This window comes from Aotus nancymaae, unplaced genomic scaffold (genome assembly GCF_030222135.1).
Source record: "Aotus nancymaae isolate 86718 unplaced genomic scaffold, 86718_ANA_hifiasm-v0.15.2.pri h1tg000029l, whole genome shotgun sequence".
NCBI classification, from domain to species: domain Eukaryota; kingdom Metazoa; phylum Chordata; class Mammalia; order Primates; family Aotidae; genus Aotus; species Aotus nancymaae.
The window spans coordinates 30,921,701-30,939,612 of NW_026988442.1; the positions used below are offsets into that span (position 1 = coordinate 30,921,701).

General features: G+C 48.9%; 1 protein-coding gene across 2 annotated transcripts; it reads right to left on the reverse strand.

Moving 5' to 3' along the window:
- Positions 1–3,794: 3,794 nt before the first annotated feature.
- SALL4 (spalt like transcription factor 4) lies at positions 3,795–17,411 on the reverse strand. 2 transcript variants are annotated; one of them, XM_021669105.2, is made up of 4 exons: positions 17,282–17,411; positions 9,038–10,060; positions 6,623–6,903; positions 3,795–4,346 (listed from the first exon to the last, which is right to left on the reverse strand). In XM_021669105.2, the coding sequence occupies exons 1-4, from the start codon at positions 17,409–17,411 to the stop codon at positions 3,927–3,929; spliced, it is 1,854 nt and encodes a 617-aa protein (XP_021524780.2). In that variant the 3' UTR covers positions 3,795–3,926. The 2 variants fall into 2 exon arrangements, with proteins under 2 accessions (XP_021524780.2, XP_012322626.2); XM_012467203.3 differs by having other exon boundaries at positions 7,727–10,060.
- Between the last annotated feature and the right edge of the window lie 501 nt (positions 17,412–17,912).

The window sequence follows — 17,912 nt, forward strand, 5'->3', positions numbered from 1 at the left end:
TCCACTGAGTCATTAGCAACAGGTTATGTCACTTTTTGAGAGTTGCCTTTGAAGCTTTTTTTTTTTTTTTTTTTGAGACGGAGTTTCGCTCTCGTTACCCAGGCTGGAGCGCAATGGCGCTATCTCGGCTCACCGCAACCTCCGCCTCCTGGGTTCAAGCAGTTCTCCTGCCTCAGCCTCCTGAGTAGCTGGAATTACAGGCATGCGCCACCATGCCCAGCTAATTTTTTGTATTTTTTTAGTAGGGACGGGGTTTCACCATGTTGACCAGGATGGTCTCGATCTCTCGACCTCGTGATCCACCCGCCTCAGCCTCCCAAAATGCTGGGATTACAGGCGCGAGCTACCGCGCCCGGCCCGCCTTTGAAACTCTTTTGCCAGCTTCCTGGAAATGCAGATGTGTTAACACCTTCCTCGATGTTGTGGTTTAGCTAACCTATCACCTGGCTCGGGTCAGACATAACTGAATGGAACACCCCTTTGCCCTGACCCCAAGCAAAGCAGGCGTGGGGGTTCCAACTTAAGGCAAGGACAAAAAGAGGAATTCCTTTTTTTTTTTTTTTTTTGAGATGGAGTCTCACTCCGTCACCCAGGCTGGAGTGCAGTGGCAAGATCGTGCCTGAGTGACAAGAGCAAGAAGCTGTCTCAGAAAACAAAAATGTTGTGGGTTTAGTATCAAGAGGGAGAACCGGTAAGCACTGTCGATACCTGGGGCCAGGGCATGGTAGCTTAAATTAGAACTTCATTTCAAGCTGTGCACAGCATGTGGCTCTCGCCTACATTCCCAGCACTTTGGGAGGCTGAGGCAGGAGGATCACTTGAGCCTAGGAGGTGAAGGCTGCAGTGAGCTGAGATCATAGCACTGCACTCCAGCCTGAGTGACAGAGTGAGACCCTGTCTTTAAAAAAAAAAAAAAAAAAAGGCCAGGTGCCGTGGCTCACACAGGTAATGCCATTATTTTGGGAGGCCAAGGCGGGCAGATTTCCTAAGGTTGGAAGTTTGAGACCAGCCTGACCAACATGGAGAAACCCCGTCTCTACTAAAAATACAAAATTAGCTAGCTGCACGTGGTGGCACATGCTTGTAATCCCAGCTACTCAAGAGTCTGAGGCAGGAAAATCACCTGAACCTGGGAAGCGGAGGAGGTTGTGATGAGCAGAGATCATGCCACTGCACTCCAGCCTGGGCAACAAGAGTGAAACTCTGTCTCAAAAAAAAAAAAAAAAGAAAGAAAGAAAAGAAGGCTGGGTGCGGTGGTTCACTCCTGTAATCCCAACACTTTGGGAGGCCCTGAAGCAGGTGGATCATGACGTCAGGAGTCAGAGATCAGCCGGATGACCATGGTGAAACACTGTCTCTACAAAAAAAAATTAGCCAGGCATAGTGGCACACACCTGTAATCCTAGCTACTCAGGAAGCTGAGGCAGAATTGCTTGAACCAGGAGGCCAAGGTCTAGGTGAGCTGAGATTGTGCCACCGCATTCTAGCCTGGGTAACAGAGTGAGACTGTCTCAAAAACACAAAAGAAAAAAGAAAAGTGGCCAGGCGCAGTGGCTCACACCTGCAATCCCAGCACTTTGGGAGGCTAAGGAAGACAGATCACAAGGTCAGGAGTTTGAGACCAGCCTGACCAACATGGCGAAACAGTCTCTACCAAAAATACAAAAATTAGCCGAGCATAGTGATGCACACCTGTAATCCCGGCTACTCAGGAGGCTGAGGCAGGAGAAGCACTTGAACCCAGGAGGCGGAGGCTGCAGTGAGCCGAGGTTGCGACATTGCACTCCAGCCTCAGTGACAGAGACTCTGTCTCAAAAAAAACCAAAAACCAAAAAACAAAACAACACTAAGGCAAGCATGGACATGACTAAATGTGCAACTTTTTGACTCTAGGAACAAGAGTGTCACAAGGCAGTTGAAAATGATTAAGTAAAGATTCTCAGGTATAGAGCAGAAAGTACCAGAAAAACTTACGTATACACTTGGTGGGAAAAAAAACATTCAAAATTTATTTTCCGACAGACAGACAGCATCAGCAGGTACAACTACAGGGGTTTCTCCGTAGATCATACATTCACAAGGCATTATTAGCTCAACAGTCAAGAAAGCCATTGGTGTGTTTCCGTAACAATTCCACTTCACAGTGTAAACAGGTACTAGTATTGTGTTCACTTACAATTCCAGAAGGAAAGGCACAACTTGGCAAAAAAAAAAAAAAAAGTGTGTGTGGGGGATCCTAAAGTCAGGTGCAACGATGAGGAGATGACACTTTGGCTAAGAGTCTTGGATCCACATTTCCGTCAGGACCTTCCACATAGAGGGGAAAGACTTTTTCTCCCAGAAGTTAGTTTTCTTCTTTCTTTCTCCTTTCTTTTTAAACCAAGAGCAATGTTTCATTTGCTCAATAGCACATATACAAAAGGAGACTACAAAAAAAAAAAAAGGCATCACAAAATCATCTTGAACGTTCAGCTCTTCCCACCAATACATCGACTCTTCGGTTTTAGATAGGGCCTGGGAATACTTCCACGGTCTTAAAATAGGAAAATATACACTATGGCTACAAAACATAAAAAATAAATGAGGTAGATAAATTAAAGCTTTCACACCCAGGACTTGCCTGTGCTAACTTCGTAGCCTTCATGAAATATTCAGCAAGAAAACAAACAAACAAAAAATCTTCATAATTACTTGGCAGAAGTCACACCAAGGAAATTCACCAACAAAATATCAGCATGTGAACCTGTGATAGGAAACACGCCCTTCCACGAGTTTCTTCTCGAGAATGAAAACCCAGTTCTTCAATAGAGTAGGCACTGGCAAAGTAAGTTAAGTCACCTGAGATTCCCCGCTCAGGTGCCCACCTCTTCTGGGGTTCAAGAAGAGGAAGGCATCTAAGAGGTGTGGGGAAAACATTGGCACTCTCGGGGCTCCGACTGAACTGTATTTAAATAAGCAGCAACACATACATTGACTCCCTAAGGACTAACATGAGTCCATTTGAGGGGATCCTACTCAAAGTTCTAAGGTTGAAGCAATTTTATAATTCTACAACCTTAGTTTTTTGTTGTTCCTTTTTTAAGTACATTCAAAAAAACACAAAAAACCAAAAGATAAGATGGGGACAGGATTGGGGCATAGAAAACAGGTCCCTAAAGAGATGACAGACCTTGTCCTTTTACCCGCATGTACAGTCCCATGGAAGTATAGAGTTACAGAGAGGAAGAATACAGACCCCGCTTCCCTAATTAGGCTATGTAGTTGTCTTTTCCACTGTTGGAAGTGCCAACAGTTCTACCTTGAAATAGGTAAGTCTTTGGAAAAAGTCATTCTAGGTTGTACAGAGGTTCTATGTATACGTCTGTTACAAGTAACAAAGCTACTTTGCAAGACCCGCTTCTTTCCAACATTAAAAAAAAAAGTGCCAGGCACAGTGGCTCATGGTTGTAATCCCAGCACTTTGGGAAGCCAAGGCAGGTGGATCACGAGGTCAGGAGTTCAAGACCAGCCTGGCCAACTTAATGAAACCCCCATCTCTACTCAAACTACAAAAATTAGCTGGGCACAGTACCATGTGCCTATAATCCCAGCTATTCAAAAGCTGAGGAAGGAGAATGGCTTGAACCCAGGAGGTGGAGGTTGTGGTGAGCTGAGATCACGCCACTGCATCCCAGCCTGGGTGATGGAGCGAAACTCTGTCTCAAAAAAAAAAACCAAAAAACAAAAAAAGTCTATTTGTTTTGGTATGAATTTTTTTTTTTTTTTCAATTTTTTGCAAAGCAGCATAGCAACAATCTGATTGTAGGACTTGCCTGAGGTTGTGGTCACAACCATGGTAAACATCATTTTGCATATCAGTAAGAAAAAGAAAACAGGAGGAGATTTCACTGTCTGCCCTTTTCCTTCCACTCACGTTCTCCTTTAGCTTAGCTGACCGCAATCTTGTTTTCTTCCAGGAAGTGAGGAAACTGGTGTTTGGGAACGCTGTCAGTAGCACCTGGTTTTTCCACGTCTGCACTGATACCTGATTGGGAGCCATCCATCTTGGAGACAGTCGCGTTATTCACCACGGAGCTGGCCCCCAAGGAAACCGGGAGGGTAGGAACGCCCCCGCTCTGGATCACAGAGATCTCATTGGTCTTCACGGCCAGACCGCCGTTGAGCATGCTGGTGTACTGGTTCCACACAACAGGGTCCACGTTCACGGAAGGGGCCAGGATTTCCTTGGGAAACATTTCCGAGACTCTTTTTCCGTCCGTACCTAACAGAGCCATGGTGTTCTCAATGGCCAGCTTCCTTCCACGGCGGGCCGAGTTATTGTTGGCTCCGTGAGTCATGTAGTGAACCTACGGGAACAGGAGAGAAAGATGTTTATCAAAATAGAGATTTGCTAGCTCACTGGCAATCCAAGAATCAGTCTGCATATGGATTTCATTCTACCCAGGGTTTTAACATATAGATGATCCTATGGCCAGGCACGGTGGCTCACTCCTAAAATCCCAGCAGTTTGGGAGGCCAAGGCAGGTGAATTGTGAGGTCAGAAGTTTGAGACCAGCCTGTCCAATATGGCAAAACCCCATCTTTACTAAAAATACACAAAAAAAAAAAAAAAAAGAAAGAAAAAAAAAACAAATAGATAATCCTTGACTTACAATGGGGTTATGCCCAGATATAAACACACTGAAAGTAGAAAACATTCTTTTTTTTTTGAGACAGAGTTTCGCTCTTGTTACCCAGTCTGGAGTGCAATGGAGCGATCTCGGCTGACCGCAACCTCCGCCTCCTGGGTTCAGGCAATTCTCCTGCCTCAGCCTCCTGAGTAGCTGGGATTACAGGCACGCACCACCGTGCCCAGCTTATTTTTTGTATTTTTAGTAGAGACGAGGTTTCACCATGTTGACCAGGATGGTCTCGATCTCTTGACCTCGTGATCTGCCCGCCTCGGCCTCCCAAAGTGCTGGGATTACAGGCGTGAGCCACCGCGCCCAGCCCCAGTAGAAAACATTCTTAATCCAAAATGCATTTAATACACCTAAGCAGCCAAACATCATAGCCCAGTTTAGCCTACTTCAAACATGTTCAGAACATTTACATTAGCCTACAGTTAGGCAAAATCATCTAACACAAAGCCTGTTTTATAATAAAGCATTGAAATAGCTCATGTGGCCAGATACAGTGGCTCATGCCTGCAATCCCAGCACTTTGGAAGGCCGAGGCAGGCAGATCACCTGAGGTCAGGAGTTCGAGACCAGCCTAACCAATATGGAGAAACCCCATCTCTACTAAAAACACAAAAATTAGCTGGGTGTGGTGGCAGGTGCCTGTAATCCCAGCTACTGGGAGGCTGAGGCAGGAGAATCACTTGAACCTGGGAGGCAAAGGTTGCCATGAGCCAAGATCATGCCATTGGACTCCAGCCTGAGCAACAAGAGGAAAGCTCCGTCTCAAATAAAAAGAAAAAAAAAAGATCATGTAGGCTGGGCACGGTGCCTCACACCTGTAATTCCAGCAGTGTGGGAGGCCGAGGTGGGCAGATCACTTGAAGTCAGGAGTTTAAGACCAGCCTGGCCAACATGGTGAAACCCTATCGCTACTAAAATACAGGCACATACCACTACGCCCAGCTAATTTTTATTTTTATTTTGTAGTGACAGGGTCTCCTTATATTACCCAGGCTGGTCTCAAACTCATGGGCCTCAAGCAGTTCACCTGCCTTAGCCTCCCAAAGTGCTCAGATTATGGGTGTTGAGCCAGGCGCGGTGGCTCACAAGGTCAGAAGTTCGAGACCATCCTGGCCAACAGAGTGAAACCCCATCTCTACTACAAAACACAAAAATTAGCCGAGTGTGGTGGTGGGTGCCTGTAGTCCCAGCTACTCGGGAGGCTGAGGCAGGAGAATTGCCTGGACCCAAGAGGCAAAGCTTTCAGTGAGCTGAGATCACGTCACTGCACTCCAGCCTGGCGAACAAGCGAGACTCAGTCTCAAAAAAAAAAAGAAGAGAAAAAAAAAGATTATGGGTGTTAAGCCACTCCACCCAGCCAATATTTTTAATTTTTAAAATTAAAATTTAAGGCCGGGCACGGTGGCTCACGCCTGTCATCCCAGCACTTTGGGAGGCCGGTTTGGGTGGATCACGAGGTCAGGAGTTCGAGACCAGCCTGACCAACATGATGAAACCCTGTCTCTTAAAAAAATAATAATTTTTTAATTAAAAATTATTATTATTATTTTTTTAAGAGACAGGGTCTCATTCTGTTTTCTAGTCTGGAGTGCAGTGGCATGATCACAGATCACTGCAGCCTTGATCTCTCAGGCTCAAGTGATCCTCCTACCTCAGCCTCCCAATTAGCTGGGACCCAAACATGCACAATCACACCCAACTAATCTTTTTTTTTTTTTTGGAAAGATGTTGTCTCCCTGTGTTGCCCAGGCTGGTCTCAAACTCCTGCACTCAAGCAATCCTCCCACCTCGGCCTCCTAAAGTATTGGGATGACACGCAGGAGCCACCGTGCTTGGCCATCCCACCTGGTCTTAATGGAAGAACTCATCATGGATAGTGCCAATAAGGAGAAGACACTCAGCGCCCAGCCCTCGCCCTGCTGAAGCCCACACAAACCCACCTTCAAGTTGCCTTTGGTGGTAAAAGCTCGCCCACAAATGTTGCACACAAAAGGCTTCTCTCCAGTGTGAGTCCGCTCATGGATCTGAAGAGCGCTGGCAGACGAGAAGTTCTTCCCACACCGTGTGCAGCCATGTTGCTTGGCCTGTCGGCGTGGCTGGGCTGCTAACAAAGGGGTCATCCCTGGGGACAAGGTTGAGGGTCCCACAAACGTGCCAGGAACTTCAACCTTGACATAGGTCGGCTGGGCTCGGATAAACGTGGAAGGGAGACTGCTCCGACCTAGTACACAGAGGAAAAAAAGCCAGACCTTTATCACCCAACATTCACCCTTTCTTCAAAACAAGAAAGACCTTTGAAGGTAACTGCCTGCTAGTTTGAGAGTCTGGAGCTGGCTTTTAAGAAATTAACACCTCAAAATCACCTTAACAGAAATTAACACCTTCCTTTGAATTGTTCATCTGCACAAAGAATAAAATCTCTAACACTTGGGAAAAGATCACTTGGCGTTTTTTTTAAGAGGTATGGGCTACCTATAAACACACATTTCTGCCTAAGAAGGTACCTGTCAGGTATATGCCCAGACACCATCTTTCTTTGATTCTATGATACAGCTTTTCCCTTATTTTGCCATTAATGACATCAACAGTCACATCTCAATAGGTATGTGCATTTAAAACGGGTTCATCTTTCCCTGCTTCAAGACTGGTTTATTTGTGAACATTGTATCAGGCAGTGGGGCCTCAGTCAGGGAACCATGGCTTATTTCAGTGGTCAAAAAACAGCGCCCACTTCCTCAAACATACTCTTAAGACACCCATATACTACCCCTATGTCCCAACGGGCTCAAAGACAAAAATAAAAAACAATAAAAAAGGTATGCTCTCCATACCCATTTTGCATTAACCACCATAAATAAAAAGCATGTTTGTTACTAGGATAGAGGCAGTTACTATTGCCCTCTACCCAGAAGTATAGAAAAGCTAATTGCCCTCTAGAAGGGGCTACTTCAAGTCATACTCTCCGTTTGTAAAGTTCAGCCCAGGTGCCTTTTTGATGACCTTGAGCCCAAAATGGACATAAGTTAAATCCAAAGCTCTATCACCTTCCATCTCAGTGCGGCTGTTCTCGGAGCTCTCTGCTTTGCTCCCAGCATCGGGAGACTTTGACTTGATGCTTTCGGCTTGACTATTGGCCGGGGAAAGTGCCTGGAAGCACGTGGTTTCCAGGATGTCTGGGCTCCGGCTCTGATACTCCTGGTCTCCCATCAGTGAGGACGAGTCGTTGGTCAAGCCGTCGCTCTCCACGGAACCGTTTTCTCTGCTGCCCTGGCGCTGCAGGTTAAAAGGGGCAGGACCCACTTTCCCTGGGGCATCTAAGGAAGCCATCATGGCAAACCCTAGTGTGGGTGATGCCGAGTGGATGCTGGGAAGAGGCGTGGGGACCTTCGAGGAGCTGCCAGGAGCCTCTTGGGAGCCAACTTCGTCTACATCGATGCTTTCGATGACATCATCATGGCAGATGGCGCCGGTACTGCCATTCTCACCCACCGTCACCGGCTCGGGACCCGTAAAGTCACAGGGATTTTCCGGCAGGGGCGTGTTGGGAATCTGACCGCCCATGTGCATGCGAATATGCTGCTGCAGCATCACGGCGTTGGTGAACTTCTTCTGGCAGATGGGGCATGAATGCTGCGTCTTAATGGATGTGTTGGTTCGGTGAACCCCGAGGTGTGTCTTCAGGTTTCCTTTGGTAGAAAAGGCTCGGCCACAGATCTTACACTGGAACGGTCTCTCCCCAGTGTGGGTGCGGTAATGCATCTTGAGGGAGCTCTGGCAGCTTAGGACACGGTGGCAAATGAGACATTCGTTGGGATCGGTGGTGGCCTTGTCAATGTTCTCCACCAGCTGCTGCAGTTTCAGGGTCTCTGACCCTGGCTCAGGGGTCCCACTCCCTTGGAAGCCACCAGCCCTTGGGGAATGATGGTCTGGTCCCACCCCAGGGAGTGTGGGTCCACCCTCACTGTCTGGAGAAGGCCCAGGCTGCAGGTCACTGGGCAAGGGGCCACCCGAGAGGTCCTTGGGATTAGTCCCCGAAGAGAGATTCTGAGGTAGCCCTACGGAGGGGGTTACAAGGACAGGTTTGCTGTCTAAGGAAAGACTCGATTCATCTATGGGGTCAGGTACAGAGAGTGCATAGGGGGTGCCATTGCCTGCCGCCACTTTGTCCTGGAACTCAGCAAACAGCTGGGGGTTTGCCTTCACCTGGGGATGTCGGTGAAAGTGCACCTTGAGGTTGCCCTTGGTGGTGAAGCGATGACCACAGACAGAGCACACGAAGGGTCTCTCTCCAGTGTGGGAGCGGAGGTGGATCTGCAAGGAGCTATCAGTCCCGAAAACCTTGCTACAGTACTTACACTTGTGCTTGTAGAGGACCGCCTCGTCCTTGGGTTTGACCTCTGTCACCGCGGAGACGTTTGGGGGCTTCCCCTTCCCCTTCTTGGATGTGTCTAGCGCCATGGTGGAGAAAGGGCTCTGGAAGAGCACCGAGCCCGGGGCCTGAGGAAGCAAAGCGCTCGGGAGGCGGGACACGACGTTCGGGAGCACCCGGGTCCCATCTGGCTTCAGAGCGAAGGGCGCCAGCCCTGGGGACAGGGAGCTGGTAGCAGTAGGGATGCTGGCGTGAGGTAGCTTGGCTTGTTTCAAGGCATCCAGAGACAGACCTTGGCTTCCAGCTTTCTGGCTGAGCAGAGCCACAGCTGCAGACACCTGCTGGGACATGTGGCTGCTCAGGGTCTTCAGCGTTTCGGCCCCTGCCCCGCTCGAGTGGAGGGCGTGGGAGGCCCACATGTTCACCTGGACGCGGATCTGTTCAGTGAGCTGGATCTGCTGGAGCTGCTGCTGCTGCAGACACAAGATCTGCTCCAGGACCCACGGGATGCTGTTGGCACCGGGCACAGGGGCAGGGAGGGCATCCGCACTCCGCTGATTCACCGCCACCTTGGTGCCCCGTAGTGCCTGCAAGGTCACGTTAGTGTTGGCCACTTTGCCTTTGGGTAAATAGCTTATGTCCTGGGGGGTGGGTGGCAGGGCTGTCTCTGTCTTTAGGTACACCACAGACTCCGCACCTGGCTTCTCCTTCGTGTCCCCTGAGCTGCCACCATTCTCCCTGCGACTGTCCTTACTGCTGGGACTGGGGGACTGTTGGCTCAGTACAGCTCCAGAGAAGTCTTCTGAAGGCACCGGGCCCTCGCTGTCATTCATGATGAGCACAGGTGGATTTTTAGTGCAATTTTTCTTATGTTCCAGGAACTCAGAGATGCTGAAGAACTCCGCACAGCATTTCTCGCAGACGTGCGTCTCCTCCCGACGAAGCCGCTTTACTGTGGCTTCGTCCTCACTCGCCTCATTGTCATTACCTGGATGGTTCAATGGAGCACCTGTAACAAGATAGAAAAAGCTAAGAACTCTGCCCTCCCAAGTAAAAGATGTGTGGAAGGCTGGGCGCAGTGGTTCATGCCTGTAGTCCCAGCACTTTGGGAGGCTGAGGTAGGCAGACCACCTGAGGCTGATTTTTGCATTTTTAGTAGAGGTGGGGTTTCACCATGTTGGCCAGGCTGGTCTCGAACTCCTAGGTTCAAGTGATCTGCTTGCCTCAGTTTCCCAAAGTGCTGGGATTACAGGTGTGAGCCACCACGCCCGGCCCTCCTTTTTTTTTTTTTTTTGAGACAGAGTCTCACTCTGTAGTCAGGCTGGAGTGCAGTGGTGCGATCTCGGCTCACTGCAATCTCTACCTCCCAGGTTCAAGCAATTCTCCTACCTCAGCCTCCCGAGTAGCTGGGACTAGAGGCACACACCACCACGCCCAGCTAATTTTTGTATTTTTAGTAGAGACGAGGTTTCACCATGTTGTCCAGGATGGTCTCAATCTCTTGACCTCGTGATCTGCCTGCCTTGGCCTCCCAAAGTCCTGGGATTACAGGCGTGAGCCACTGCGCCCGGAAGCAATTCCTTTTTTAGGAATTTCCTTGATGTACTTCGAGGATATTGCTTTTAGCATTTCTCATATTAACAAACAGCAATAAAAATGAATGCACCTTGGTCCATCAGTAAGATTTTGGTTAAATAAATTAGGGTGCAGAAAAGATGAATGATTCATAGCCTCCAGAAATAAAGCAGAACCAGGCCGGGCATGGTGGCTCACACCTGTAATCCCAGCACTTTGGGAGGCTGAGTTGGGTGGATTACTTGAGTTTAGGAGTTCGAGACCACCCAGGCCAACATGGTGAAACCCTGTCTCTACTAAAAATACAAAAATTTGCCAGGTACGGTGGTGGGTGCCTGTAATCCCAGCTACTCAGGAGGCTGAGGCAGGAGAATTACTTGAACCCGGGAGGCGGAGACTGCAGTGAGCAGAGATGACACCACTGCACTCCAGCCTGGGCAATGGAGCAAGACTGCCCAAAAAAAAAAAAAAAAAAATTCAATAAAGCTCATGCAAAAAACATTAACCACTCCATTCTACTTTTTAGAGGCCAAAATTAACCACCACCACCCTCTCCAAGCAAGAATGAAAACATACGACTTCAGACTCTTACACCTTGAGGCAAGCTTGTCCAACCCAGGCCCCGATCAGCTTTGAATTCAGCCCAACACAAATTCATAAGCTTCTTAAAACATTATGAGATAGTTTTACAATATTTTTTAAGCTCATAAGCTATCATTAGTGTCAATGTCTTAGGGGAGGCCCAAAATAATTCTTCTTCCAATGTGGCCCAGGGAAGCCAAAAGATGAAACACCCTGGGCTTAAGTCATTTATCTTCACAGCCACATAATCAAACAAACTCCCTCGTTTCCATTTTGCAGATGTGGAAAACAGGCTCAGAACTACGTGGCTCAAGATGACATACTACTGCTCATTAGAATATAGAGGTGCCTTTAATACTATTTAATGGCACTCAAATTAGTGGCCCAATTCATACTGGTTTCCTCTCGAGCAGAGTTTCTCAAACTCTTCTTCATTTCCCCAATAGCTCCCCCCTTATGAAGTTCTAATATGACAAATAGATTGTACACACTTACGTCCTTTGGAAGGCCACAAACCTTATCGATATCAATGTTTTCATCCCCTTAGGGAAAATATCTCTTGATTGAAAATGCATGTTCTATTTAACACAGGCATTTTGAAACTTTGGCGGGGAGGGGTGGTGGTCTATGAAATTAGGTAAGAAAAAGAATATTAATTTTCACTAAGCTGAACTAAAACGTAACACTTCTTTCAATGATGAATATAAGGAACCTCCCACAGTGGTATTAATAGAACCTGTGTGTCACCAGCGGAGGCCACAGATATTTTCATATGGTGTTACGGTTGTTGTGACTTGGAAATTCTACTGGATCTTATTTATCATATTAATAAAGTAGCGGATATTACTAAGCTAAAAATATTTTCATTTTTGATGACTATATTTCAGTGCAACTCATTTCCTTGGTCGTCTATGTATTTTATACATGTAAACACATTACATTGAGAAGGCTTCTGTGGCACAAAAAAGGTTAAGCTCCCTCCGCTCGAAGGATCCAGCAGTTCCCAAGAGTGATTTACAGCCTGAATACCAGTTTGCCTTTGCTGTATACACAAGCTCGCCTCTTCTGTAGCCTCCACCAACAACATCCCACTTGAGTCTTAAAACGGCAGCAGCTCTGTTTGCCTGTGCGGTAAGAAGTACTTGTACATCCAGACCGCCACTGGTAAACAGTGAAACTGTATTTGCCAAGGAGTAAGAAGATTCTGCTATGAACAATTGCCGGGTATGCTTAAGTTCATCCAAAAGGAAAAAAAAACAAACAAAAACAAAGTTCAGCGGGATTATGAAGCAACTAGTTCTTCCATCCCTCCACCCCGCCCCCAGCCCGAATTTTAGGAATGTTATCTCTCAGCATCTAGTTATCCAATAAGTTGGAAGAATGCAGTAAACCCAGCAGGGGTCTTAGATTCAATCACTGCCAAATGGATAGAAAATACTCTTACTATTGTATAGGAAGAAATTTCATCTACTAGTGGCCAATCAAATTCTGGAGACACTGAAATGCTTAAAAAGTAAAACCTGTATATCTTGATAAAAGCACAACCACTCGAGCTTATCTGGTTTTCATTCCTACATTTAAAGAGCTACAATGAGTAGATTATCTGAAGCACACAACATCTTCTACCCTCCCCCAACCCCAGGATAATTGCTTACCAAAAAAACAAAAGGAAATTATGTGCCTTGAGTATTTAACAGTTCAAAGAAAAGTGCCTCTTTAAGCTGTTTAATTTTAGCAGTCAAATAAAGCCTTCAACTCAATTCATAGATGGTAAATTAGACTTTAAGTTTCTACCCAATGAAGATCTAAAAAAGGCAGTTTCAAACAGCCTTGAAACAAAATTCATGGATTCTGCTGGAGAGGAATAAGAGTAAATGGCTCAAAGAAAGCTTCATAGGCGCTAAGCTGTGACCTCTCTCAGCTTCCAAGGTCGGAGATGTGTCCCACTCCACCCCAACTAGAGATCATGCAAGTTTGTAAACTCCATGAGGGCAGAGGCTTTTGTTGCCTTTCTCCAGAACCCGCCTTGAACAAAACCTAACACAGACATACAATTAGTTTTGGTGGGCCCCGAGGGGCAGAGGGAAAGGATTGTGGTGACTGGCAATGCAGTTCTTGTCTGGATTTAGTGGCTTTTAAAAATGTTTAGACATTTTGGCCAGGTACGGTGACTCACGTCTGTGATCCCAGCACTTTGGAAGGCTGAGGAGGGCGGATCACAAGGTCAGGAGATCGAGACCATTCTGGCTAACACGGTGAAACCCTGTCTCTACTAAAAATACAAAAAATTAGCTGGGCATGGTGGCACGTGCCTGTAGTCCCAGCTACTCGGGAAGCTGAGGCAAGAGAATCGCTTGAACCCGGGAGGCAAAGGTTGCAGTGAGCCAAGATCATGCCACTGCACTCCAGCCTGGGTGACACAGCAAGACTCCATTTCAAAAAAAAAAAAGTTTAGACATTTTAAAAAATAGTCAAAAGTACTCTAGGTTAAAGGTGATGAGGAAGAGAACTTCTGGAACTCTTCGCCATCAATTTTTCCAAGGTAGCACAACCCAAACTCCAACGTTGTTTTACTTCTGGGGCTGCTTTATCAAACTGTGTGAAGGCACATCCCAACATTTAAGATGGCAGAGGGAAAGCCACCAAATCCAACCAGCCAAGCACCAATCGCAGCTGCCTTGTCAAAGATGCCAAAAAGCAAATCTCATCACATCACCAACTAAACACACAGCTCCTTGGACTCTGGGGCCGAGGCTAAAATCAAGAAGGACAAGACACCATGGGCAAAAGCCATTTCAAACAGGTGCTGCAATGTACTCTAAAATGAGTAAAAATATGACTATCAATTTTGGCCTTTAATATCTGGAATTAAAGATAGCTCACTAGTCCCCAGCTTGGCATCTGGCAGGCAGTGCTCTGCTGTTTCTGCTAAACTGCCTCAACTGGGAGCTCAACACCATCTTGACACAATGGAGAAATACAAATAAAAACATTTTGGTATTTTGAACAAAATTAACACTGATCACATTCCCCATTTATAGTAGGCCTTCTATAGTTGAAATTATCTAAACAGGACATTTTATCACCACTATATAGAGGAGAACCCAAAAACTCAGGGAAAAAAAAAACAAAAAACACCAAGCTGGCTTCAGCTGAAAGTCACAGCCAGACTGGAATGCGGATCTCACTCTAAAACCTGACTTCCCAGGCATCAACCTAACACTTCACATTTTGAAAAAGGAAATGCTAACTATCGACCGCCTCCCAAGATGGTTCCCCAACCCACAGCCCAGGAGGAAGCTCACTCACAGCAGCTTGAATGACAAAGTATCATTTGCTTGTGCACTGCACATGTTTATTGAACAAAAAAAGCTGTTTGACAAATTGCAGCTTCTCTCTCTGTGGGAAACCCAGATGAAGTCTAACTAGAAAGTTAGCCTGAAATGTTAACTAATGTCAAAATCTTTCTAGCCAGTGCAGGTCATTTTGGTGAGTAACTGGAATTAGGAAGTTATTGGAAACTTGGGAATCCTAATCGTTGATGTTTGTAATCCAGTATAGCACAAAGGGCATTTGAAACCCTTTTGAGAAAATGCTAATTTTTCCTGTAAGTAGCGTTAGCCCCACGACCACCTGCAGATTTTTTGATCTGCTAATTGATCGCCAGACGTCATTTTCCTCCCTCAAAAACTGCATTCTCAAATGGCTTTGCAAAATAAGACCAGCTCAATCTGCATTTGAAAAAATTATGTGAAACATATACATACATCTAAATTAGATATGTAACATATATATAATTTTAGGCAGATCAAATGCAAACAACCCAAACGCAGCCGTTAAAAACGCACTGCTTGGGAAAACCACCTTCTGTCCCAAGAAGACAATTGGAGGCTCTGCTGACACATTCTAGTAGCCAGGAGTTATGACCCAGAGTTCCAGACTTGGCAAAGACCAGCGGGCACAGACGGCTATCGCGCCGGCGACCGGCACGAATCCCCTGGGGTACCCATCCTTGGCCCAGCCCAGTACTCTCCATTAGCCCTCCCCAACCGTCCCACCCACCAGGTGTGAGCCGGTACCTGCGAAGGGACCCGCCTCCCAGCAAAGGGCTAGGCTTCAAGTTGGGCCTCCAGGGGGCGCCCGCGCGCAAGCCGGGTGGGCTGTCTGCGACAACCCCGGTGATCAATAGCGAACTCCCCTCCCAAATCGCGGTGGCAGCGCACGGCCAGGCCTGAGGTCTCAGCTCAGCTCAGGTTGACTCTGATTCCAAACTCCAACCAGCGTTAATTTCAAAAGCTCTCCCGTAACAAGCTTCCCTCCCGAAAGGTGCCAAACACCACCAAAAGCCCCCCACGTGTGTGCGCCCACCCAAATGAAGGGGGAAGGGGAGGTCACAGTCGGACCAGGGGAGGGGTCAGAGCCAGGAGCTCGCCCCTCCTCTCCGGAGGAAGCGGGAGGGCTGAGGGTTAACCCTTTTGTTCCAGGTGGGCCAGGCCACGAAGCCTTCACGCTCCCCTCAACCCCCACCCCCACCCCGCCCCCAACCCAGGCACAAAGAGAGTCCCTACAGGCGCGGGGGACCTCGGGTGCGCGCTGCGCTGACCACCCGGCGCCCCGAAAACGCCGAGCCGTCCCCTCTGTCAAGCCGATCCTTTTAATTTGCCCTGGAAAAATGTTCCACGGGGAATTCCATCGACCTACTTATAAACTTGGGAAATGTATTACATTCGGTCTCCGACAAAAAGGGGAGGGTACAGAAGCCAAAAACTAGCCATCGTCTTCTCAGGAAACTCCGGGCACCAGAGATGGGCTCTGAGAGTCCCCCGGGGTGGCCGCGCACACCCGACTGCTGCGGGGAAATTAGAAAGCAGGCGGGGAGCGGAGCGACGAACAAGGCGGGAGAGGAGGCTACGAATCCCCCTCCCCCAACGCGTAAGCTAAAAACTTATCAGGCGACAATTTGGCGGGCCAGGATGGAGAGGAGATAGTGGCAAACCGCCTCGCTCCCAAAACCTCCGCGGTGAAGTGATGAAGTGGGAACAGAGTTGGCCCCGCGGCTCCGGGCGCGGCTGGGGTCCCGAACTCCCCTCGATCCGGGAAACGCTGGCCGCGAAAGCGCGGGCCGGGTCAGCCGCGGGAGCTCGCCCCGGCCCCCCACCTCTCTCCCATTTCACACCCAGGCGCGAATTTGGAAAGCCGGGCGCTCCAGAAAAGCCACGCCAGATGGGAAGCCGGTGCACCCCAGCGGGACTGCCGCGCACCCGCCACCCCGGCCACCGGGGGCTCGCACCCTCGGGCTTGCCGCGGTTATTTTTAGGAAGTCGGAAATCAAAGATGGCTGGAGGTCAGGCCCCGAAAGGTTAGGGCGAAGATCGGCAGGCGGCGCAGCCCAGGCAGAAAAGGCGAAAACCAAAAAAAAAGAAAAAATTTTAAAGGGAAACATTGAGCCCTCCTCCCCCACCCCTCTGGGCCCTCCAATCCCCGGCGCAGCGCGGGTGGCCCGCACCCCAGCTCCTGAGGGTGGGGAGAGGTCGCGCCCCCTCCCCCCACTCGGCCCGGGAGGGGCGCGTGCAACAGATCGTCCTCCTCCGGGGGGTCTTCCAGGGGTGCGCCCCTCCTCCGGCCTCCTACAAATGCCCCCAAGGGCCGGTGGAGAGGGTGGGGATCCCCCGGGGTTCTTTCTTTTGAAAGCGACGCGAGGGAGGGGGACCTAAATTACAAGGGGGGGGGGAACACCAGTGAGGGGAGTGGAACCAATTAAGTGAGGGGCAGAGGACAAGGAGAAGGGAACCTTTCGGGAACCAGGAGCGCGGCGGAGTGAGTGGGGGTCAATTTTACAATAAGCGGGGAAGGCTGGGGGTGAAACTTACACCAGAGGGAAGAAAAGGGAAAAAGTGTGAAACGTGCACCAGGCGGGGTGGTGGGAACAGGAGGCTGCCGCTCCTCCCGGGCACCGGGCCCCTAAATCTCGGTTCCTGAATTTGCGCGGAGCGCCCCGAAGCCCGAGCCCTCGAGGATCCCGCGGACGTACGGGAAGCTACCCTCCCCGGGCGTGCGCCTCAGCCCCACTCACCCGGCTCCCCCGCCGCGGGCGCCGCTGGGGCCGCATCTGCAAACTCCGGGGTCGCCTGCTGCGGCTGCTGCTCGCCCTGGTCCTCCTCGGAGTTGATGTGCTGGGGCTTCGCCTGCTTGCGCCTCGACATGGTGCGAGCATCGGGGCGCTGGGAGAGCCGCAGTTATTTGCCCTCTCCGCCACAAATTCCTGGAGTTGGGAAATTTACCCCCCTTCGGCCGGAACGCGCATGTCCCAGTAATTATTATTATCAATAATGCATTGCGATTTATCATGAGCCCTGACAGCTGATTGGCCTGGGTCCAAGACCTCAGAGATCATTTAAATAAGCCCTCATTGATCAGGGAGGGGCGAGGCATTCTGGGCTTTGTAGTCCGGGCCTACTTGTGACAAAGGCGTGTTCATCAGGGGAGTGCAGCTAATTAGCATCCGGGCTCAGATTGGCTGGGGCGAGGACGGAATCAGAGGGGGACCCATCCTCGCTCCAACTATCTGAGTCCTTGGAGAGGAAAAGAAAATGAGGAGAAGTGCGTACTTATTAAAAAATAGCAGCGTACGTAAAAGTTTTGGAACGGGCGTATTTGGTAGTATGCTCCACAGATTACTTTGTAAGGTTGATGTCCACCAGCCG